This window comes from Carassius carassius, chromosome 11 (assembly GCF_963082965.1).
Source record: "Carassius carassius chromosome 11, fCarCar2.1, whole genome shotgun sequence".
Taxonomy (NCBI): Eukaryota; Metazoa; Chordata; class Actinopteri; order Cypriniformes; family Cyprinidae; genus Carassius; species Carassius carassius.
The window spans coordinates 27,545,253-27,571,462 of NC_081765.1; the positions used below are offsets into that span (position 1 = coordinate 27,545,253).

General features: G+C 36.2%; 1 protein-coding gene across 1 annotated transcript in view; it reads left to right on the forward strand.

Moving 5' to 3' along the window:
* Positions 1-2,166: 2,166 nt before the first annotated feature.
* The window catches only part of LOC132153131 (striated muscle preferentially expressed protein kinase-like), a 47,764-nt gene continuing 23,720 nt past the window's right edge, over positions 2,167-26,210 (forward strand). The window contains exon 1 of the mRNA XM_059562394.1: positions 2,167-3,307. Within this exon, the coding sequence (XP_059418377.1) occupies positions 2,881-3,307 (427 nt within the window). The 5' untranslated portion in view covers positions 2,167-2,880. The remainder of the gene's footprint in view (positions 3,308-26,210) is intronic.

A 26,210-nucleotide genomic window follows, 5' to 3' on the forward strand; every position in this document is an offset into this window, starting at 1 on the left:
AAATAAAATAAAAATAAAAATAGCTGTTTACTGCATGTATCCAAGTGGTATTTATAATGCTTATTGAAGAATCTGTGAATGGCTTGAATAAGCTCTGGTTTAGATGTACACACACACACACACACACACACACACACAGAGAGAGAGAGAGAGAGAGAGAGAGAGAGAGAGAGAGAGAGAGAGAGAGAGAGAGAGAGAGAGAGAGAGACTGGCACATATGCTATGGTTACAGTATTGTCTGTGTCTGTATGAGACAAGATGGCTAATGCAACCAAAAATAATCTGTCAACATTTCTTTATTTATTATGCAGAAAAAAATAAAGTCATAAAGCTTTCGAACAAAAAAAGAGTTTTTCCACAAAAAAATAATAAGTTAGCTCATATTAAGTTATTGTTGGTCTTGTTTTGGGAATCAATGTAACGAAATGTAATGTCTAAATGTTGATTTATCGAGAAATGTGATCACACGTGGGCAGTTTCTATCCTCAATGACATCACTGAGGAAACACCCTAATTACGAAGATGTCGTTTAAACCAGAAGGGGGCGATGTTTTACACGCGCATCAGACACTCCACTCATCACAGCGCTCTGCTTCCAGCTTCAGGTGAGACTCGACCACACACACGTAAGTGTAACTCTTCAATTAATTGTTGTCCATCAACGGTATCATCCTTGTCACCAGTGTCACCATCCCTGCCATTCATTCATGCCTTTTCCGAATCATATTAGCCCCTAAAACAGAGTCCAGCTAAAACATCTGTTATCTCTCCTATTGTGTTAGAATAGTAAAGTGTTGTATCTGCCTCCCTGTCCCTCCCACTCACTCAGAGACCTGTAAACCATCCACACATTAGCTCTCAACTCAGCAGTCCAGAGAGCAATGCTGTTTCTATGACAACTGGGTCCTGCAGGACAAACTGCAAAGAGGACTTTCTTTTCAAAGGGGGTTTCAAAAAGAGAGCACATGCTTAGCATGAAATTCAGCCCTCTGAAATCCTTTAAGTTGTTTGTGATCTCATTTTAAAGTAGGGAAAATGAACATCACTCATCTGTTGAATGTACAAGAGGGTTGGCGGTTTGTGAACACTCTTAAACGTTCACAAAGCGGTGGAAATTGTCATATTATGCATTTTATACAAATCTGTATATATAGCCCCGGATCTTTTGTATCAGATTGTATCATTGGACACAATATTACTTTACTGAGGTATGAACTTGATGTTTACTGAACACATTTAATTAATTAGTGATAGACTAATATATAATCCAGGCTGATTAATCACTCAGTATTTCACCTTTTTGAATTAATGGCATAAGCATCTAACAGCTGCTGAATGAACAGAATTCAAATTTTCATAATATTTTGAAAGTGATTTTGTAGTGAATTTTGAGTAGTGAAATTAGATTAAATATATGTATATTATTATTCTTTTTTAATTATAAATTAACTAATTATTTAAACTCGGAATAATGCTGATAATTTATAAATGTATAATATGTATAAAAACACTAGCAGTTGTTTTATTTACTGTTATAAAATAGTAATCTATACATTTCTTGTTTGCTATATATATATATATATATGTGTGTGTGTGTGTGTATATATATATATATATATATATATATATATATATATATATATATATATATATATATATATATATATTTATATATATGAAATAAAATAACATAAAAATAAAATTCTTAATCAATATTGTATTTTGTCTTCATTATCTAGAACCATAAAATAGCTTGCACGTATACATAGTGTCCAGCAGGCAGTCTATATTATATAGAATCTGTTTTCATCGCTGATGAGATATATCAATAGGTTTTGTTCTGAGGGTTGAGTGCTTAATCATGTTATTTTCTAAGGAAAAAATACCACTGCCAAGTCTGAAATTGATGCTGGAATCGATTCTCACTCAGCAGCTATCATTGACACATGAATCAGAGCTTTATTCTGAATCCCTCCCTCATTATGTCCTCATGTCACACTTTCTGGAGCTTGCGATTGGCCTTGAATGTCAGGGGAGAAGATGAGGGGCTGGGCCAAAGCATCCGGCTGCCCAAAAAAATTTGACCTATCAGGGTACAGCTGTTCTTTGATGACTAAGAGGGACTTGTCTGCCACCTCCCCGGGGGACATTCGAGTGGAGGGAGGGGGCTATCATGAGTGAGACAGCTTAACTTGGAGGGCAAGGGGACGTAAGTCTGGGCACCTAGTTGGAGACCAGTTGGAAATCCTGCAAATGAGTAATTTCTTAAAGGATCCAGCGGTCATTTTTTCCCCCTTAGATCCTGAAGAACTGGGGGACCTGAATCTGAGGGTGAAAAGCTGAGGCCAAATCTTCCGAAAGGCAACAAGGGTAGCTGCTAATGCAATATGATCCTCTGGGACTCGCTCTAAAAATACCATCCAGCCAGGAGTACATGCGCAAGCTACATACACCTAATTGGAGAAAGATTAAACATTTTGTTTTCAGCTTCTCTAATTGGACATCTCAAGGATGTTAGAAACGTATTCCAATACATTTATGATGCAGAAAACCTTTTTTGTGACATTTCTATGTGCCTGAAGGCCTTTGGGGAAGTCTTCTGTTAATGCAGGTAGAGATTTCCTCTTTTTTTTAAGAAATCATTTGATAAGTAAATATTGCATTTAATTGGTGTAGATAACTTAAATCTGGAGTGGAGTCTTACATTTGATAATATTTATTCGGAATATGTTTTCCATATCAAAACTCCAAATTATAAAAGGCTGTTTTATTTTTGGACAATTTATTGTGCATTAGAGATACTTATTAATGTAAGTTTAATTGAAGCTTCAGTCAGTTTAGTAACGTGTAGCAGTCCATAAAGAAGCTCTCCACTGGATCATGAGGAAAGCTGAGGTCCAGATGACCTTGAAGAAGGGGGCTGATGAAGAAGCAGGAGGAATGGCACCTCCCAGCCCCAGGATACCATCGAAACGGGCAAAAGTTAGTTCTGATCATGTCGTACCAGACCCTGCTGCTCCTGTGTACCCAACCCCAACTCCTCCAGTGTTCATCCGGAAGATGAGGAACGCTGCAGTAGGCACTGGCTGTGATATCCGTCTGAAAGTGGCCGTGGCTGGAGACCCACAACCTACCCTCTACTGGTACCACAATGATGACCTGCTCAACATGGATAACCAGGAATACGGAGGCCTGTGGATCAGGGATTGCAAACCTAGTGATGCTGGCCTCTATACCTGCATCGCCAACAACAATCTTGGAGAGGCCAGAAGCAGTGCTGTCCTAGCCGTTTTGGATTTGGGTGAAGGTAACTACGAATGTAGTTTTAAATGTAAATGTAACATTAATGTTTCATTTTTAGAAATCCGTGGCTTTTTTATACTATCTTGTAAAAAATGAGTGGAGCATAAGATACCAACATAAGAACATTGTGCCCTATTATCAAGGTTATGTGGCTATTAATCGAATTAGACTTCAGAGAAAAAAGGTGGAAGGCAGACATTCTCGTGTACGGAGCCCCGCACATGACATGCAAGAAAAAATAAATAAATTGTGCGCACGATTTACTAATTAGTTCCCTCAATTTACTATTGCGTTCGCTCGATCGAGGTAACGAATTAGTAAATCGTGCGCACAATTTATAAAACGATTGAACGCAATAGTAATTCGAGGGAAAGCTATAGTAATCCTGTGCACGTTTTAGTACATTGAGGGAATGAATTAGTAAATTATGCACACAATTTAGCCTTATATTTTTCCTGCCTGTCATGTGCAGGGCTCCGTTCTCGTGCACCAAAATGTGATATGTGATAATTTGCTAAAGGAGTAACACATCCCTCTGATGTGTCCCAAAAAATGGTGGCTAGTCCAGACAATAATGTAAAGTAGCCGCCCCTCCTTCTTTAGTCACTTTGATAGTTTGGGGTTTCATTGTGGCAGTTTCCTCAAGGACCTGTTTGGTGGCCGAGGGTGGAATGATGGGGGCAGCTGAGGGGCTGAAACAAGCTGCTCACCCATCCCAAAGTAGAGCTGTGAAATTAGCGCCACCCACCCCCCAAATCATGGTGCTTCATCTTCTCCTCTGAAGGTTTTGAATTAGCACTTTGCATTCTTCCCGAACTTAGAATGAAGAAATTTCATGTGCTCTTTGCAATTATCTTTTGGGCAGAAATGTGGTGGAGATTGTTTGCTTTTACAGTCTAAGATGTCTCTTGGTAGTAATGTATAAAAACCCTCTGAGAAACACTATATCTTTACGAGGAGTGTGTGAACAATAGGACTGGGCAATACAGCTATAAAAAGTGATTGCTATATTTTCAACCTTGCTACAGTATTTACTATTTTGATGTTTGTGTTTTTGGTTTAAAATGAAAAGCTTGATGTACATCCATGTGATTTTTGGATTTCAGAGACAATTTTTTTAATTAGAGACAATATTATAACACTGGCCAAGAATATTAAGACTGATGTTGTTAATGTAATATTGTCTGCAATTTAAACTTCATTAATACAGTTGGCATATAAATTGGTACGTTTTATTTATATACAAACATCTGTCAAGGAGGGATTGTGAAGAAAACTTGCAAAAGGCACAACAATTCGAATATGCGTAATTATGCTTATTTGTATCTAACCAACAAAATCATCACATATATATCTTGAATTTTCAGTAAATCACTTAACCCTAGTGAATTGTATCTTCGTACTTCAGTTGTAATTTGGTCAGAAAGGAATGTGTGATAAATGATTTTAAGAAGTAATCAGAAGTAATTCATTGGTTTTGGATCAGTGCTGTGATGAGATGTGTTCAGATGGATCGTCTTTGTCTCCGTGTTGTCCTTCACAGTCACAGAGCTGAACTGGACATGTCAGAGCACATCATTCTGACTGCGTTATGATTTCACTGATGCCACTAGCTTCATCGCCAAACTGTCAGCAATGCAGGCATCTTTTACGACTCTCATTGGATTTGAGTTTCTCATTTGCACTGCATCAACAGAAATGATGTATGTGTTTTATGCAACCACATCTCACTTTCACCTCTACTGTATTTGCAGCATTCTCTTGACTCTTGGTGTATGTTTTTTCTTCCAATCCATTTTAATGATTGACATTTAATGATCTTTTGGGCTTCAGTTTTTTAAGGGTTTGTTACATCTCACTGGACTCTAGTTTAGTTTTCATAGTGACAGAAATGTATAGGGTATCTGGACCCCTGGAGGTCGCGGAGTGTACTCCAGAGGGATCTGTGGAGAATATATTTTGTTGTTTAAGACATACAGAATGTTAACTTTTGCTGCTTTTTATGGCTTGGCTGAGAATATGGGCATGTGAAGATTGAAAACCGTTCAGGACAGTGGTTGTTCTCAATAGGTTTGTTTTTATCTGATAGAGAAAGAAACTAATAAAAGATGACCATATTATTGTGCATAGTTATGGTACTAGCAAAATAAATACTTGTGTTTTAGTGCATTTATAATATCATATTTCTTCTTAATAACAAGCCTATGTCATGCTTATTTATTTGGTTGACTGTAGGCTGTTCATAGTAATATTAATATTTTTCAGTTAAATTTTTAGTGCAGTTTTCCTAAAATTTTTCTATGCCAAACAATTTCTATGTCCAGTTAATAAATCTGGGTCCTGAATTGTATCTAGAGTAAGACATCTGTAGTCATGATGCATGTGTCGATCCGCTGGACAAGTTGTGGAGTTTACACCTGTCTTGTCGCTCAGTTAAATGTCATACAGTATGTCTTTCTCTTTTGCTTTTCCTTCACAATGTATTCTTTCTGCCTTCTACCCACTATTATCCTCCCTTTTCTTTTCTTTCCTTTCATTTAAATCTTTCTGGAGTCTGTATTGTTTTGTTTTACTACTTTGTCATTCTGACCATTCCCATTCTATGTATGTGGCTTCTTTACTTCTGCATTTCTTAGACTTTTCCACTCCTTGTCTTTCAATGTCTTTCAATGTCTTCTTGGCCTGAAGGACCATCTATACCCCTCTGGTTATTTCTGACAGTGGAATGTGCCAGGCTTTAGATTTTTGTGATGTTAATAGGCCATACACTCTCCGGTTACACAGAAAGACATCACAGCTATATATAGGCCTTCAGCACAGGAGTTTTGCCTAGACCTTATTCAATTAGAGTCAGTCTGAATGAGAGGGAGAGTAATGTTTTGCATGGTTTACAATTGTAAAGTACTGCCATTAAATGAATGGTAAAAATAGCTGGCTTTGAAATAGTAGGTGCTGTCTGAGAATCATTACTGATTTAGATTGAGGCAAGAGACCAGGCTGACTTTGGGTGCTCACCATCATGTTTAAACATAGTACACAAGTATTTCACAGTGGGTTGCACTAATAAGGACTGAGATTTATGGTACATTTATTAATTGTTTGTACTTCATCCATCATTAATCCTAGGGTACCTTTAATACTGTGCTCCCATTAATATAAACTCTGAATTACATTTCAGTTAGAGCTGTAGTAGTATGCTTTTGAACTTGGTAATCATTACATTAGTAGTGTTTTTTTCCTTTCACCTGCACAGGTTACTTATTGCAGAGGCATTATCTACTGTCACTGAAAAGGAAGTGAACAAGTAACAATACTCCCATTATAAGGTTTAATGACTGATTTGTTAAGCCCTATTAAAAATTAAATTTTAAAACCTAGATAAACAAACCCTTTTGCGATTTAAGTTGTAATTGAAGCAACCCACCCGTAGCATTTAAATCAGCAAACATGCAACTTCAATGTATATTTCTGGTCTGCTTCAGCTGACACTCAAACCCCAAGTGCTTATATTCATCCTCAGTGAATAGTTATTTTTCGCAAAGTGCCTGCTGTTTCTGTCTCTTCAGGGAACATTTCACCTGTAATTGCTCTGTGCATTACGGAGTGCTTTTTCTAATATGGATGTTTAACTGCTGGGGTGGAAGAACCTGTATTAAAATGATGTCCAGAGAGAAAAGTACATCTGAATGTACAGAGAAACATCACAATCTACAGCCTTATCATCTTGTTCAAATAAAATGATAGTTGAAATTGTTATAATGAGGACTAAAGGATTGCTCTATTTACTGTTAAAATAGTGGTATAAAAATTGTGATATTGCTCTTAAAATAGTTTGCATTTGGGGGGAACGGTTGAGCTGTAAGATGTGGGGCTTGGCTTCAGCCACACTTAAATAAATAATTGCTCTGAAAGGAGATAGCGTTCTGTTGGCTATGCACAACTTTCCATTGGCCCCAGAGGTCAAACTGTCCACACAAACACTCAGTGGAGTGTGTAATGAAAGGTCTCAAACATCATTAATATTTGAAACCAATTGGAAATTATAATCCCTGATAAATTGCTTGGATTTCAAATGATTTCTCTTGTTTTGCTAATGGACCCTTGCATAGTGACCGTTATTAATTTGTCATCAGCAAGTATGACTAATGGAAAATTACTAGAGCGGTTGAATATTGTTTTGTTCTTTTGTGGTAGGTGAAATGCAACTTCACCATTTGCAAAGAGGGTGATGGAGGGGATGTAATAACAGTCCCCATAAGTTGATGCATCTACGCATAGTCACACTCAAAATCATACATGCACGCATGCACACAAATGCATTTTGTCAATCAAAGTACACCGATGTACCTTCCTCAGTCATTCATTTTCTGCCTATCATCAGATTTTCTTCATCCACCTGAGAGGTTGTGATGTTTCATTGCTCATAGGTGGATATGAATCTATACTGGATGCAAAAAGACTAATTCAGTGCATTAGAATAAACTGAGTTGATATGCATGTATTCTGTTTTGTGTAGTGATTCAGATGAGTTGAAGCATCCTTCTGGCTGCACTGAAACTTTATTGCTTTTCTAATCGGCTACATTGGTGACATTCTGCATGGCTAAAAAGCCCATTTCCTCTGCACTTTGACAGTTATCCTTTCTTTTTAACGGTGTTTGTATAAACACTTAACGATGATCCACTGATTTTAATTTTCTTAAAAGCATCTTGTTTACTTTGTGCTTAGGTTCTCATTGACCTGTGAGTGGGTGGTTTTAACAAACCCCTGGTGTTGCACTTTTAATGTGTGTCAGCTGATGCTTTCGGTTCCTCTAATCTCTTAAACACTTAAAAGAATGGTTCATCTATTTAAATTTTGTAGTTATAATCTTTTTACTGTTTTTAAACTCTTTTGGACGCCTAGAAATAATGCTGTATAAAAAATACCTCCTTTTTTGTTTCATTGAGAAAAAATAACAGCAAACAGATGTGCAATGGCATGAGTTTGAGTGAATAGTGACACAAATTTCACTTTTAAGTGGACTATCTGTAATTGATATCATTATTATTATTATGTTAACTAAATGGTAATTGTCTACACTTATTTGAACAGCAACTTAATAAAATTTAGATTGATTTATAAAATATAATTTTCAACTTGGGCAAACTTTATATTATATTATAATATATTAATGTTAATAAATATTTGTCCGATCAATAGCTTTGGAAGATGTTTATATTATATTATATTATTGAATAAAATTTTGTCATTCTGTGTACTTGTTCCAACAATAGCTTTATAAAAAATGGCATCATTTAGTGAAGTGGATATACAATTGTTTTGTTTTGGCATTTATGTATTGACCTTTCTTGCACTGAAACCTCAAAATGATGCTACTGAGCTTTTGTCCTTGATCTAATTAAAGCCATAATGATGGTCTGTGTAATCTCATTCCATCCTGGCTTACAGCAGAGAGGTGGCATGACCTCAGAGCTTTGTTAATGATGTGATAAATCAAAACATGTTCATGCAGTTATGTGTATTAATTGTGATAAATAATAAATGTTAATACTTACAGCATGGCACAAATGCCTTACCTAATCTTTTGGTACAGCTTTGGGGCAGTTGTTTTGCTAGGGTGTTAGAATAAAAACATCTGACTCACCAGTGTTTTAAAGAGCATGAAAGGGCTTCAGGGTGCCATACAGAGAAATAAACACCACACATTCGCTTGAGACCTCTTCATCTTGCTTGCATTTTAAGACCTGTGGTATTTCAGTCTATACCTTTTCACACTGGCATCATTCCTAAGGTTTATGATGTAAGAAAGATTTTAGGATCTTGAAGGGTGACCACACCACATTTGGTTTGGATTGAGTCATCTTTGTTTTAAGTCTACTGTATTGTATTGAGTCAACTTTGCTGCAAGTAATATTTTTTTGGAATATTATGCAGAATTGTATGAGGTACCTGATAGATGTAACTGAAATGGAAATAGCAAAAAAAGAAAAAATATATCTATTGCCATCTTTGCAAATACATTCTAAGTATTTGTGATGAAACAATTGAAAAGATGCTGCTATTCAAAAACACAATTTTTACCAGTAGTTTGTTTTCATTTAGTGTTCCACTTCAGATTTATAGATATTAACTAAAGCATTAAAGAGGTCATATGATGTTGCAAAAAAACAACAACCATAATTTAGTTTATTTGGTGTAATGCAGTGTGTTTATAAAAAACAAAAAAAACAAACACAAAAAAACATTATTTTCTACATAATGCACTTTATTGTTGCTTCTCAGTGCACTGCCTTTCTGAAACATGTCGATTTTTAAAAAATTAATCGGTCTGAAAAGCGAGGTGTATGCTGATTGGCCAGCTATCCAATGCGTTGTGATTGGCCGAATACCTCAAGCGTGTGACGGAAATGTTACTCCCTTTACTGTGATGCCATGTCTCGGCATGATGAGACTTCCTTTTTTCTTTGCATGAACATTTGGATGGTGTTATGCAAATCTTCCCATACAGTGAAGTAGACGTGTGTAGGTGTGGACGAGTCTTAACTTTTATAAAGTATATCTCTTTGGGTTTGAGACTTTAGGGATCTTATCTACAGTATGCACAAACAGCTTGTAACACTCCAAAGAGAAAAGAAAAATTGAAATTGCATCATTTGACCCATTTAAGCAACAAGACCATGCATTATGTGACTTTTTTATTCCTATTTTTAAAAAATGCAGCAACAACAAAAAGTGGCAACAACAGCAAAACATATATATATATATCCACCTTATTTTTTATGTAAGAGAGGATGTGGGCATTTGTAACTTGAATGTGTGAGGTTTGTGGTGCAATTCGCTTAGTTATTTTAGCTATACAAAACAGTCTGTTATGCTGCTTGATAATGCAAACTGTTATTTATCATGTTCATTTAATTCACAATCATAAACACTGATATGTAGCGCATATATTTTTACTGATTACAGCACTTTATTCTGTCTATAGTGGCTAATGTATCTGAAGTCTCACAAATTAAGTGAACATACAGTAGCTTAATTCTGTGCTGCAAAATAAGGTGGATAAGACATCACAAAATGTTGGCCTAACTGTTGGCTTCTTATGATTTTCAAACAACATAGCAACTTAATGCATTAGTATAGAATGTGCGATCACAGGAGTGCATTTATCTGCCTTTTTAACTTCAAACATGGCTTGTCCTATTAGAGATCAGAGTATGAACTTTTTCTGAAGAGCATTTAAGACTGGAAAGATTGTTGGTTTTCCGATCCATTTGTATTCCCACTAGTCAGATTCCACACATGGCACTCCCTCTGTTTCCAATTAAACACTGCTTATTAGCATAGCTTTAAAAGTGGATTGCTTTCCCATGATGCTACACCCATGAGGATGGGGCAAACGCAAAATTTGTCCCAGACCCCCTGATTAACTGAGGAGCCATGAAGCTTAAGCTAATTGAATAAACTGAGTTGAATATATTCTGGTCCTTCGAGTAGTTTTTTTTTATGGATATTCAAATCCCTTTTACACACTGATTGTGGTACATATGTAATATCATAAAACAGATTGTTCCAACTTTTTTATTTCTGATGACCTGCATTCAGAGCTAAGTGTTGTGTTTTTGTGAAATTTTCATGATTGTTGCCACAGAAAGAAATGGCTCAGAAAGGATCTATTTTTGGCTTTATTGTTTTTGACAGAAAAAATATTAATCAATACATCAATTTACCTCCATGTGCTCTTGCAAAATGTTTAGAAAACAAGAGGGGCTGGTACTGCTGGCTCTACGTAATTCCGTAATTTTTTTTTTTGGTTGTATTAAATTAAATTGAGTAAATGTGTAATGTTACAAAAGATTTGTTTTTCAAATAAAGTTTTCTTCTTTCATCAAAGCATTCTTAAAAAAATGAGTCACAGTTTCAATAAAAAACAGCTAATAAGTAATGGCTGCTGAAATGTCAGCTTTGCCATCACAGGGAAATTCTGTTTTAAAATATACTACAATAGACAACAGTTATTGTAATAATTGTAGTAATATTTCACTGTATTTTTGATCAAATAACTGCAGCCTAGGAGGCATCATGCAAAAGATTTGATTATTAAAAATGTTATGCTTTTATAATTTTGCCATGGTATGATACTGTTTTGTTAAAGCGACAAGTCACTGGTTGTTTTAATTCTTAGTTTTTAGTAAAAGATACTAAAGTCTTATTTATTGCATTTCTTTGTGCTGTGACTGTAAACTACATGTTGACTGAGTAAATAGTGAGACACAGGGTCCATCTGCCTCATCTTTTATTCATAACAACTTTAGCCTGCAGCACATATTGATGAAGCTTGAGGATGTGCACTGTTTAATGCATGTACGAATGCTGGAGACATGCTGTGATATAAACATAATGGACAAGTATCAGTCTGCTTCAGATATCTGGTATGATGCTTCAATTTGCCATCGCTGCGGTAGCTTCAGTTATATAGACAGCTTCCATTATCTCAGTTCGATTGTGCCTGTGGTGTAATGACCACAGAAAGACAGGGACTTCCCCATTGAGCTGCAGTTGTTGCTGTCCTTCAGCGTGTGGATAAACACCCATGCTGTGTGTGTGTGTGTGTGTGTGTGTGTAGATGTGGGCTTGTATGAGTGAGACTGACATGGAGAGTGTCTCGTGTGTAGACTGCCAGTGAAGTCATGTGTTTGAGATTATTCCTAATTTAAGCCAGTAATGATCAAAGACTGCAAACACCCAGTCTAAGATAGACCTCACAATACTGCTGTGCTTCAGATGTGACTCAATACTTGAGGGATCAGACACTTCTCTTCTTGATGTAAAGGAGGCTGGGGATAATTCTTTAATATTTTCTTTCATTTATATATATTTTCCTTTATAACTCAGAGAGTATCGTGGGTCTGTCTGTCATATTTTGGTTTTAGAAACACACACACACACACACACACACACACACACACACACACACACACACACACACACACACACACATATATAAATATATATATATATATAAATATATGTAGCATTTGGTTCCAAAACGCAATAAATCCATTTTGATTAATTTGAGTAAAAATTTATTTATTTACATTTTATGTATTATGTTATTGTATGCAATAAATCCATTGAATCAATATAAAAAGATATTTTTCGTGTTGAAACTATAGTACATTGAAAATATAGTACATAGTAAGTTGATCCACATATGACAGGCTCTGAACTTGGTCAATACTAATCTTATATACAGGCACTGGACTAAAAATACAGTCATCAGTCATCACTCCCAAAATGAATTCAACAGGTCATCTCGTTAATGCAATAAATTGCAGCAATAAAATAAAATTTCATCATGAACAAGAACATGAACAACAATATCACATTAGACCATTCCAAAAATACATTTCTCTTACATTTAACTTCCAAATGTGCATTCATCTTTAACATGTTTCATTCATTTAGTTGACTAGTGCTATGTGCTATATTAACATTTTTTTTATTGTGTTTATTGCATTTTGGAACACTAAACACTAAACAGTAAAAGTGCAGCATTTGCCTTCAGGAAGGCTGTATCATAATATTGATTTTAACAGAATACATTAGTTTTTTTTGTAACACTGTTTCTCAAATAAGAGCAGAACTGTTGCTTTATTTAATAAATACTGTAGATTTAGCTTTTATTTAGTAATGAATTTAGCTGTCAGAAATAATTTTTAAAGCACAAGTCTAAGAAGTGTCGACATTATTGATTGTTTTTAAAGGCGTAAATCTATTTAGCTCAAAACATATATTATTCAGCTGATGATTCTAGAAGATTTTAATTAAATTTAGTTGTATAGTGCTTTTCACAATATATATTGTTCCGAAGTAGTAAAGACCAATCTTATAAACAATTATATTTCCATTTTTCAAGTATCTTTAATCTAAATACAGCTTTAGCCTTTTTGTTACAGTTTATTTATTTGTTTCTATTATTACATTTCAACCTGTTGTTTTACATTGTTTTGCAGAAAGTTTTTTTTTCTTTCTGAATATTTAGTTTTTTCCCCCTCACAATTTTCTTGTTTTCATAGAATATATGAATATATTTCTTTTTCTTTTTCCACAAGTTGTTTTTCTTGTGTAAAGCATAATTCCAGCATAATTTAGTGAGGTTAATGCTTAAAATCTGCCAGTGATGTATGACATTTTTTGTGTTTTCTTTTTCTCAATTTAAAAGAAGGAAAATCTTGGTTTATTTTATTTTATTTTTGTGACGACTCGGGCGGGACACCGGATCTCCTCCGTGGGACGTGAAGGTGTCGCTCATTTCCCAATCACTCCACCGGCCTCGCTCCGTTCCCACGGCTCTAGGTCCCGCCCCACACATCACAATTTTATTTTATTTGAACAGAATTTTTTGATGTTGAAATTTGTTACAAAATGATTTAACCAGCAGACAGAGGACTTCCGATAAGCATTTCCTAAATCAGTATCATCCTTTTAACTTATTATAACTTAACAACTGACCCAGCAATTGCCCCATTCTCTCTAAAATTATATTTTCACATAGTTTTCAATATAGCTATTAACGTACAAAGTCCGTTGGTTGTTTGGTGGCATCTGACCATGTGATCTCTGTGTTTCTGATGTGAGTGTGTAGCTTTTGCCAGCAGATAAACACCATTGAGAATTGCTGTTGTTTGTTAAAGCACTGTGTAAAGCTAAAAGGACTCCTAAAGGAGCAAAAGGCCATTATCAGCCGCCACAGACACTTCCCATAATGCTCTTAAGAGCCTGACTCTGAGCTCAGTGTGTTGAGTGCATCTGCAGTGTGACTGCATTGCTGTTCAATGGCTTTTTGTTGCTGGCTTAGTGCGTCATATTCTGCAGGGTGTTTTGTATTTACCTCATTCCAAGTTGGCTAGTGCTTGGCTAGCTTTACTCTTAGTAGAAAACATTACAAATGGCACATCTTGTTTTTTTAATTTTTTTATTGTACTTCAACAAAACCCCATCATTCCAGTTAAATTCAATGGCAGATAAAATGTGTAAAAAGACAATTGCTAGTTTTGGCACAAGTGCTAGACAGGTGCTTTAGTTTGTAGGCCTTTTTAGCCCGACCTAATTAATGCTGATTGGATCTCAGGACGATATTTTAAACACAATCACATAGATGCACACAGAACTCATTTCACTTAAATACTCCTACCTTTCTCCAATCTCATGTTGACCTATTTTCTGTTAATAACGGGACAAATTTAATCTTATTGTGTTTGTGGAGAAAATCTAAACCCTATCAGAATGTGCAGGAGTTAGTTGCCAGGTGTTATATGGAAATATAGCCAGCAAGTCAGTCAGCTTGATGTTATGATGAAAATATAAGTAATTAACCAACATTGTATTTCAAACTTTTTAAGGATTGATTTCTCTGTTTACATTTACATTTATTAGACACTTTTGTCCTAAGCAACTTTCAAATGAGAAAAAAATACAAACAACATTAGCAGTGTTACAATTCAAGATTTCAGCACTGGTTTTGCCATCATTTATACTGTATTCTATCAAAAAGTGGCAAAAACGTCAGGTGCACTGGAACATTTCTGGTTGGGGCTAATGTGACTTGAGCCAAAACAAATGTCTCCTTTAATGGACAGAAGGAGTGTAATATCTGTGTGGTCGGGCAGACAGAGAGATGAAACATGGTCTAAAATTTGTCTGTGTAATTTTATTATCCCTTTTCCATTATGTGAGTCCTCGTCAGAGACAAGACTGCTCTTATTGAATGATTGATGACCAGGATGGATCTGCCAGTGCAAAGGAGATTTAAACAAATATTCCAGGCTCAATAACCACAAAAAAACAAAAGTCTCTCAGGCTAGAAAATTGTAAAAAGGCTTAATTCAAAGTTACAGTAAGACATTTACAGTAAAAGTACAGTAGACATCAAAATTTCTGAAGTAAATATGTTGGCTAGTGTAACAGAATCACTTGCTGATTTTGTTTGTACTTCAGTGTCATGCATATGCATTTGTGGGTACCAGAAAGGAACTGTTTATGTACATTAACTATATAGATATTATAGTTTTTCTGTATTTTTTATTCATATATTCTACCATTTAAATAATTTTCTCACTCTTACTCTTTTCTTGCTCTCTTACTAATCGTGCGTTTATTTGATCAGAAATACAGTAAAAACAGAAAACCGTTAAATATTATTGCAAAAAATATAACTGTTTTCCATTTTAATATATTTTCAAATGTATATAATTCCAATGATGGTAAAGCTGAATGAATTGCCAAATGAATCTGTAGCATCTTTTAAATATTCTTCTTCTTCTTTTTTGTTTAATTGTAACAAATACAGCAATACTTCGAATTTGTTCACAGGGGGCTGGTTTTGCAGAAGATCATTCAGATGAACTGCATGATTAGAATCTTAGAGGTGCTGGAGAGAAAAGGATGATTTGCACAATACTGCAGCTGCAAAGAAAGAGAACTGGAATTTGGGAGTGTAAGAAAACAGGAAAAGATGAGGAATAAGAGACATATGAGCAGTGAGTGAGTGAAGGGGACTTAGAGTCAGACAGAAGAGAGTGAGAGGAGACGAAGGCAGAAAATGGAGGCTAAGTGTTTTAGAGGGAGTCAGCCTCACAGGTGTCAGTCTCACATCGTGGCTGCTTGATAAGTGCTTTTACATTGATTATGGGAAATAGAATTCATGCAGTTTTTTAATGATTTTATTTTGTTACATAAACATAAATGTAGAATATTAATGCATCAATAATTGTGATTATGCTAATAATGGTAGTCAATAATGGTGTTTTGAGAACGAGGGCATGTCACACAAGCTTTCCATTTTGTCATCTGCCTAACTTGGCTTGCTAGTACTGAGTGATGGATGAACGTGCACTAAAATACCAGAGTGTTTGATTGGACACATGGCCTCTAGTCAAAATATATGGGGAGTTTTTCTCCTCCCTTTCTGGGGAATTTTTGGTAACACTTTATTTTACAGTCTATTTGTTTCACGTTTTACATGTGTTTACTATAGTAATAACAATAAATTACATGCAGCTAAACCAAACCTCCATCCTTACCCTAACCGTACAGTAAGTACACATAGGTAATTAATATTACTCATATGTACTTGCACTGTAACAAGGACACTGTAAAATAAAGTGTAACTAAATTTTTCTCCTTCCATTTTTAAAGTTGGCATGATTGTATGATTGGTTGCATAATTATATGATATCCATTGTATTACCTGGTTAGTTGCCTAGTTGTTTACACACTGTTGATTTCTTTTTGATTTCTTGGCTTGTCTGGATGCCCTTGCTGTTTTTCTCTAGGGCACAAGTACATAGGAATATCACATATCAGTCTGTACTTGTGTCCAGGGTCCAAAATTAACCCACTCTAAACACCAAATGTGTGTAAAAATTAGACATGGAGAGTAAATAGAACAGTGGTATTTGCCAGTTGGCTGGTAACTTTTTTTAGGGACTGCAGCATTTGATGATTTAAGTCAAATTGTGAGAACATCTGTCCTTTGATGATATAAGTGAGATGAGTTATTCACATCAAATCATGTACTGATGAAAACATCTGGGGCAACAGTTGTGTCCTCTAACAACATTGCCTCAATGGGCATTTTATCGTCTAGTATGCCTATGCCCATGTGGGGTTCAAAACAGATATACAGAAAAGGAACAAAATCACAGTTTGTTGGAACAGGTGAAGAAAAAAACAGCTACATTCTATTGACATTTACATATATATTATTTGTTTATATATATGTATATATATATATAGTGTGAAGTTTAGTTTCATTGCCAGCGTTTTTTTTTTTTCAGTTAACCACCATTGGCAGCTGTGCCAAATAGGAAATTTTCCATGCTGGTTGTGGGTACTTCAGAGCAAATGCCCAATCTTCATCCAAGATGACTGGAGACTTGGGGTGCTTGTTGTAAAGAAAAAACATTCACAATCACCGTACCATTTCCTCTGCACTCAGCCCATTAATATTTCCGCTTCAGTTACTGTAAGGGATGATTAAGCCAGATTTGTTTCAATCATTCTTTGCAGAGGTACCACCAGGCTGAGGGAGAAACATCTGCTCTGGTTTGCTGCCATTCTGCAGTGGAAAACAGGATTTTTGACTTCATAGTGCTTTATTACATTGTCCATTTGAGAAATTTGTCAGTGTAAGCATCGGTACCCTAAAGTGATGTTTTCCTCTCCTCCCAAATCTAATAGACTTCTAAAAGCCTGTAATTTACAAAATGTTAGCATTGGATTACCACACTGATAAGATGCAGTTCAGAGTTTGGAAAGTGAGAGGAATCTTTCATGCCAATAGAAACGGAAGTTTTTTTTTTTTTTTTTACTGTGTTAAATAAAGTCAGCCTTGCCATTAGAGGCTTCTCTCAACGACATTATTAAATCGATAATTTTTTTTTGCATGGTTCTGCATAAATACAGTAGTCATTCATTACCATGGTATATATCAGAACAGGGATGTGAAAGTCAAGTCACCTTTATTTTTATAGTGTTTTATACAATAAAGATTGTCAAAGCAGCTTTACAGGTAAAAAAAAAAAAAAACTGGCTGATAATGCAAAAGGACAACAGTAATTTAGATCAGTTAAAGCAGTGGCGGCCAGTGCAGGTCAAAACTGGCCCACCCGCAATAATATCTAGCCTGCAACCGCAGCTAGATTATTTAAATAGCGGCTGGTTCTGGAATAGATCTCTCATGACAGCAACAGTTACTCACAATCAGAGCATGTGAGCAGAGCGGATTGGGAGCAGTGTGATTTCGACTGGAGCGAGGAGCTTTTTAAAAGTTGTGGTTTTCATTCGCTCCAAGAGCACTCAACCACTGCTCCATCACGAGTAAAGTTCATGCCAACAGCCCATAATATAACTGCATATTTAGCAAAAAAATCACATATTAAACATGTATAGCTTGATAGAGAAGGATCACTGAAATCATAAAGAATGTTAGCGGCAGTGGCTCAGTGGTTCATCTAGGACAGTGATCCTCAAATCTGGCTCGCGAGATCCACTTTCCTGCGAAGTTTAGCTCTAACCCTAATTAAACACGCATGAGTTTGCTAATCAGTGTCTTCAGGATCATTAGAAAATCACAGGCAGGTGTGTTAAATTGGAGTCGGAGCTAAACTCTGCAGGAAACTGGATCTCGCAAGCCAGATTTGAGGATCACTGATGTAGGTTGTCGACAAACCAGAAGGTTGGTGGTTCAATCCCTGGCTCCACCTGACCAAGTGTCGAGGTGTCCTTGAGCAAGACACCTAACCCCAGCTGCTCCCGACGAGCTGGATGGTGCCTTGAATGTGAGGCAACTTGTAAAGCGCTTTGGATGGCCATGTGGTCTGTTGAAAGCGCTATATAAATGCAGTCCATTTACCATTTACGCTATGAGCGGGGCAATGAACATGAGCGGGAAGTTATAGTTCTCAAGGAATTTGTTTGTTCCTTCTAGATACTGAATATTTTCAGCTGAAAGCATGATTTAAACAAGTACTACAACGCCTATTCACATGCAATCGCTCTCTCAATAATGCATTCAAACAAATGTAATCTTAAGCCTCGTATCCAACAGGATGATTATCGTGTGCGCTTATCACCAACATTTTTCGACGCATCTTTTTTGTTCATACAGTGATTTTCGGTGGCCAGCTCACTACCAGTTACAAAAGACACTGTAACAGTCTGTCACAGGCAATTCTAGTTGCATTTTTCATCAATTAATTTCTTCCTTTGACTATGTTCAGGCCTGCCATCTAGTTGAGCAAATTTTTTTGGGCCTGATGCCAAACTTGTTTGCCGACCACTGAGTTAATGGGACAGTTCAGCCAAAAATTTATATTTGATGTTTATTTGCTTACCCACAGTGCTTCCAAGATGTAGGTGACTTTGTTTCTTCAGTAGAACACAAACGGGGATTTTAAAAAAACTCATTGCAGTCTGTTAATCATAAAATGCAAATGGAAGGGAATCTTTGATAACATAATAAAAGGACCAACAGTGAAAGTGACAAGACATTCAGCCAAGTATGGTGACCCATACTCAGAATTCGTGCTCTGCATTTAACCCATCCGAAGTGCACACACACAGAGCAGTGAACACACACACACACACTGTGAACACACACCCGGAGCAGTGGGCAGCCTTTTATGCTGCGGCGCCCGGGGAGCAGTTGGAGGTTCGATGCCTTGCTCAAGGGCACCTAAGTCGTGGTATTGAGGGTGGAGAGAGCACTGTACATGCACTCCCCCTACACCCACAATTCCTTCCGGCCCGAGACTCGAACTCACAGCCCTTCAATTGTGAGTCCGACTCTCTAACCATTAGGCCACGACTTCCCCCAACAAAGATATACCAGTTATACTGTATATACCAGTTTTTGCTAGTAAATATACCAGTATATTATACCAGTTTTTCTGAGCTATTGGATATGCTGCGGAATTGAGACAAACCAGTCTTTTTTTTGTAGAAGTGGTGGTTCTGCCATATTTGTAACAAGGAGTTACTTATTAGCTATAAGGAGTATGTCCAATTCCATTGACTCCATCAGTTCCATGTGATAATATTAAATATATTCTAAAGTATGTTATGACAATGAGTAAAGGTCCTGACACAAGTTCACCCCAACAGAATTTAGAATGTCTTTAAATGCTAAGCCCAATGCATCTTTTTCATTATCTACATGTAGGCCTATGTTAAAATTGCAGACAATTAAGACTTTATCTGCAGACTTTATCTCTTTATCTTCTATTGATAGAAATTCAGAAAATTCTTTGATAAAGTCTGTATGCTGCTCTGGTCTCAAATGTAAAATAGAGGCATCTATATATGGAGAAATTAAAAATTAACAGTCTCAGCGTTTATTCAAGGGATGCTTGTACAATGCCCTATATATATGCAAAATCAATAAAAAAAATTATCCTAAAAGATGGATCCTCATACAAGCAGTAATTTCAAGCTAATGATGTGAGGCTTTGTCTTCTGACTTTTACTATGGGGTCAGGCTTGGATTAACGCACAGGCTTGCCTAGGCTGCAGCGTAGGGGCCCCACGTGTGCAGGGGCCTCGGATTGGCCGGACTATTGTTTTTATTATATAAAATCTTCTTCAGCATGAACAAAAAAAAGACCCTCATTGGCCCATAAGAAACATCAAAGGAGGATTCGTTGCAGAGTGTTTGACAAAATGAAAGGGGTCATATGACATTGCTAAAAAAAATAACATTATTTTGTGTATTTGGTGTAATGAAATGTGTTTATGGGGTTTAAAAAAACATTCTTTTCCACATACTGTACATTATTGTTTCTTCTCTATGCCTCGCCTTTCTGAAACTCTCATCGTTCTGAAAAGCGAGGTGTGCTCTGATTGGCCAGCTGTCCAGTGCATTGTGATTGGCCGAATACCTCAAAAGCGTGTGACGGAAATGTTACACACCTCACCATACTGTGATGCCGTGTCCCAGCGCGACCAGACAAAACCAATAAAACCCAATATAAACGAGGCGTGTGTGGGGACATAAGTACTGACTATAATGACATACTCAATTTTTACATGTTGTGTCGCATCATATGACCCCTTTAATGTCTTGTAGAATGTACGCTCAGCACTGCTGAGAGTTCACGATCATTGAATCGAAACCGAAAGTAATACCTCACGTTTTTAAAGCGACTCTCAAAAGTGACTTAATGTGTGCAAATTAAGCAACATAACAAATATAGGCTGTTATTAGTATGTACGATATAATAGGTTTTGTAGTTGTCTAAAGCTCTGCATCATGCTTGAAAAATTGGTCCCTTTGAATATAGAGAGAGCACTTTTTTGTTCTCACTTAATACCAGTAAGAAAGAACTGTTGTTTATTTTTTGTTTTTCAATACTGTTTTTATTTCTATGTTCAATTTGTTAAAAAAGGAGTTCAGTTAGGAGGTCAATCATTCTAGAAGCTCATAATTCATGTACAGTTCTGAGGTCTGAAGAGCCAGTCAGTTGAACAAAACCTTTTACAGTGCTTGAGTGTTGATGTTTTTAATGCAAATGATAATTCATACTCACAAAGTAGAACTGAAATGGAATTTATTACAAAATTATTAGTTAAAAATAATTTTTCCAGTCATGTATTTGGTCATTGAGATTTTTTTTAAAAATTGTGAAAAAATCTTGTGTCTCGTGTCTTGAGTTATTAAGTGTCGGCATTAATTATAATCAAACAACAAAAGACTCTTGACAGAATGGCATTTGTAGCTTTTATAAGAGTTGTTTTATAAGAGAGTAAATTGTTCCCTACCATCTCATTCCCATCTATGCTACCAATAAATTAATTACTACTACTAAGAAAGAGCACATATTTCTTCATTGATCAAGCAACATGATTCTGCTCTCAAAATGCACCAAATTTATGCATTTAAATTGAAAATGAATTACATTTCTAATACTCGCAGAACCCCCTAGACTAGGGGAACCAATGTTTACCCATCACAGTCTCACAAAATCCTGTGGGGACACTGGAAATGTAGACGAAACACTGTAGGATTAGCTTTCTCAGTGTGTGTGTGCCAGTTCACTACTATTTGCGTGTGGACCATGCATGGCACTTAAGAAATTTCTAAAGTAATGCATAATTATTAAGGAGGGGGCTCACACAAAGAGCAGCCTAGAGACCCCTGACCAACTTAATCCACCCCTGTATGGGGTAACCTGTTTGATACAATAATATTGCAAAATATATATGTATTTTTAAAAAGGTTTTCTGTTTTACAATTTAAAAATGTAAATTATTCCTGTATTGGCAAAGCAGCCATTACATAAGTCTTCAGTGTCACATGATACACATGATCCTAATATATAGTGATGTGACATGTGGCCAAGTATGGTGACCCATACTCAGAATTAGTGCTTTGCATTTATCCCATCCAAAGTGCACACACACAGCAGTAAATACACAGCCGGAGCAGTGGGCAACATTATTTTTTTGCTGTGGCACCCGGGGAGCAGTTGGGGTTCGGTAACTTGCTCAAGGGCACCTCAGTTGTGGTATTGAGGGTGGAGAGAGCGCTGTACATTCAATCCCCCCACCTACATCTCCACCTGCAAACCTTTGGGCAGTGGTGTAATGTAACGAAGTAAAAATACTTCATTACAGTACTTAAGTATTTTTGGGGAGTATCTGTACTTTATTTCAGTTTTTATATTTCAGCCAACTTTTACTTTTACTCCACTGCATTTCCTAATTAAAATGTATACTTTTACTCCGATACATATCCCCTAAGTATATTCGTTACTTACTACAAAATAGTCAGAAGAACACAGACTGCAGGAAAGCAGGTTTGACGAATCAGTGATCTGACGTTTGCTAGTTAAACTACTAAAAAACGCCTTTGCTCACGTGCAAACAAGTGCACGCCGCGCACAACCACAGATGATTTCATTTGCCACCCAATGTGAATCAGGGATCTGCGATACAGCATCATCTGCAATAATATGGTAAGTGTTGTTGTAATAATGTGCCACCAAATATCACCAACCATACAGAGTTTGATTTATTGATTTATAAGTCTATTAAAACTCAATATTCCAGACATTCTAAATTGTAGATGGCAAAAATCCTTCTGTATGCTTCTTATATTTATATAATTTCGTGTAGGCCTAGTTAACTCAATCTATACCATACAAAGAGTAGGCCTACCATTTTTCTGCAGATGCATGCACACATTAAATAATAGACTAATTTCAAATATCAGTAAAGCAATAAAGGACTTACATTTTAGCCATTATATTGCTTGTTTTTGCCAACGAAAATAGTTCCAACCAGATCACAGCACTGTTTTGCGTCTCTGAGCAATGGGTGGTGTTTACTTATGGAATGAATCAGCTTTTTGAACGAATCGGTTGCATAAATGATTCAGTGATTCACTCATTAACAAAGTCAAATGCTTTGTTTCTGAATGAATCAACCGTTTGAATGAATCGGTTGAACCTCAATGACTCACACATTAACATTCCCTTGCTGTCACCTACTGGCGGTTTTAATTTCACATTTTGACCATATTTTTTAATTATTTCAAATATCAGTTTTCAACATTTTATGTTAAAAACAAAACATGGGGCCTTTTTATACATCTGTATCTGCAGTTAAAATGCATCCATGTCCCCTCTAAGATACATAAACTGTGTAAATACATGCTATTTCAGATGCAGATTCCAAAAATGTTTTCTTATGTTGGAATGAAAGACACACAGGGAGAAGTGCTTCTTATTCTTACCCAAAAATATAAAATGTAAGAAATAGTTGAAACTGAACACAACCACACACACACACATTTATATTTGCTGCTTTTCCATTTTGCATTTACTTGTACTTTAACTTTCAATACTTAAGTACATTTAAGATTTAAAAAATACTTTTTGTACATAGGTACTGTACAATAAATATCACATACTTTAAGACTTTTACTCAAGTAATATTTCAAACGGTGACTTCAACTTCTACCAAAGTAATTTTCTGGTAAGCTATCTGTACTTTTACTTGAGTATGACATTCAGGTACTTTATACACCGTTGGGTTATGAGTCCGACTCTAACCATTAAGCCATATATATGATGTCAATTGATAAAAACTTTTTTTGTGAGATGTCACTGCATTTTTCCTTTCTTCCTTGTTGTAAGAAGCAAACTAGATCTTGACTTGGCTCTTGCATGTGCATGTTGCAAATGAATGTGTGTTCAGATAGGTAGAATGCCATTTATATGCGGATCGTGTGTGTGTGTGTGTGTGTGGAATGAGTAATCTAAATGCTGCTGTCTGCAGCACCGTTGAGGACATTGATGGTGTCCGCGTACATCTTTCATTATTCAAGCCAGAGCTAGGACTGGGTTAAAAGAAGAATTCTGTCTTCATTTACTCACCCTCAAGTCATTCCAACCCTGGTATCATTTGCACAAAAATAGATGTTAGGTCGAAAGTGAGAGCTTTTTTTTATTCATTAATACCAATTCAAAATGAATGAACACAGATGCTACTTAACAATTAATTTTGATTCACAGAGCAAAAACTTATATATATATATATATATTGTTACATCCTAAGACGTATGTCATTGTTGCTGTTAATACTGTGTATTAACTCCATATGTAACTGTGCTTCATTGATGCCTGACATCCTGTTGGGAGTTGTAGTTTTTGCTGGTTTTCCTCTGTTCCTCCCTGTCCTCTCACAGAAGACCTAATTGATGTCACCTGTTCCTCGTCAGAGCTGTGGAGAGGAGCTTGTATTTAAACCGAGGGAACGGACAAAACACCAGAGAGAGTTTGGCTGGTCTGTTTTCCCAGTTGGTGGTTTAAGCAGTGGTGCTGCTTTAAGAAAGCCTGTTGTATTTGATTGCTATTGTGTGATCAGGGCCTGTAGTGTATCTTCAAGACAGCCTGTTGTACTGGCTGTAGTGATTAGAAATTTGTTTTTCTTTTTTTCTTCTGCCTGCAGACGCAGTAAGGAGGTGGGTGCCACTTTTATTTTATCAATGTATGCTTTTCTCCTGGTTTTGTGGAACAGTGAGGAAGTCAGGGAAGAGACAGGTTGTTGATTTTGATGTTTTCTTTGCTAGGTAAGTTAGATTACTTTGTTTCAGTTAGCATCCCCTTTTTTTGTTTGTTATTTTGGCCTTAACCCCCTCCTGAAGCTACAAGCGTCTTATTCTTTCTTTTTGAATTATCCATATTGTTAAACCTCTAATTTCTCCTTACCCTTTAATGCTGTACAAAGACTTTACCTTGTAAATAAAATCTTGAAGAGTTTCCATGAGTGTGAGTGCTGGGATTACAGATAGTCAACTCTCTCTCACTATTTTGTTTGCAGGTTCAACGACACAATTGTTAATTTTTCTTAAATGGCATATGTTACTCCCCTAGTCACCCCTAGACACAGAGGGGGACGTAACAATATATATATATATATGTATGGGAGTCACGTAAAGAAAGTTCAGGCTAATATATATATATATATATATATAAGCCTGAACTTTCTTTACGTGACTCCCATCACAAGCACATACATAAATGTGCTGCAGATGTGCCCATGACCTTTGATTTATGTGACTTGTTCTTGTTAAATAGAGTCGTTTTGGTTAATACACTGTGCTTGTAGGGCTTCTGGAATTGCTGCATATTTCGTTAGATGGTTCCCCAGGGAGAAGGTAATAGGAAGCCCTGTTGATCTAAGCGTGGAGAGTTTTCAGTGAATGTGTAGTGGGAACTTGGTCCCTTACTGGAGGGACTGATTCCTGGAGGAGGACTCACTGTTTGTTTTAATCACTTTCACTTAACTCTCACATTGACTCTGTATGAGCACCAATCACATTAAGATAGGAAGCCATTATTTCACTTCCCGCTAGGCGATTGCAGCTATGAGTGAAGAGTTTGCAAGACAGTCTGTCTGATACTCAGAGTGGCTGTTCTTTGAATGTGCAAAAATGAGTCATGGAAGGCAAGGGATGAGATGCATTCACACTACGGTTCTTTGGTTCAGTATCCGTTTTTATTTGAGAGAGCCTCATACTTGCTAATTATGTGAGGCTGTGTTTTTAAATATGTTGACTGTTTTATTATATTTTAAAGTGTAAATTCTTCCTGTGATAGCAAAGCAAAATTTTCAGCAGCCATTACTCCACAGTCTTCAATGTCACATGATACACACATGATTCGAATATGTTGATTTGGTGCTTAAGAAACAATATCCTTTTTTATTTTACTTATTTGAAATCTAGGTTGCACTTGATTTTACAGTATGTGTACTTACAATGTACTAAAAAATAATTGGTAATATAACTACATAGGTTAGGTTCAGGGTTAGTACCTACTGTAGTTATTACCCAGTTATTG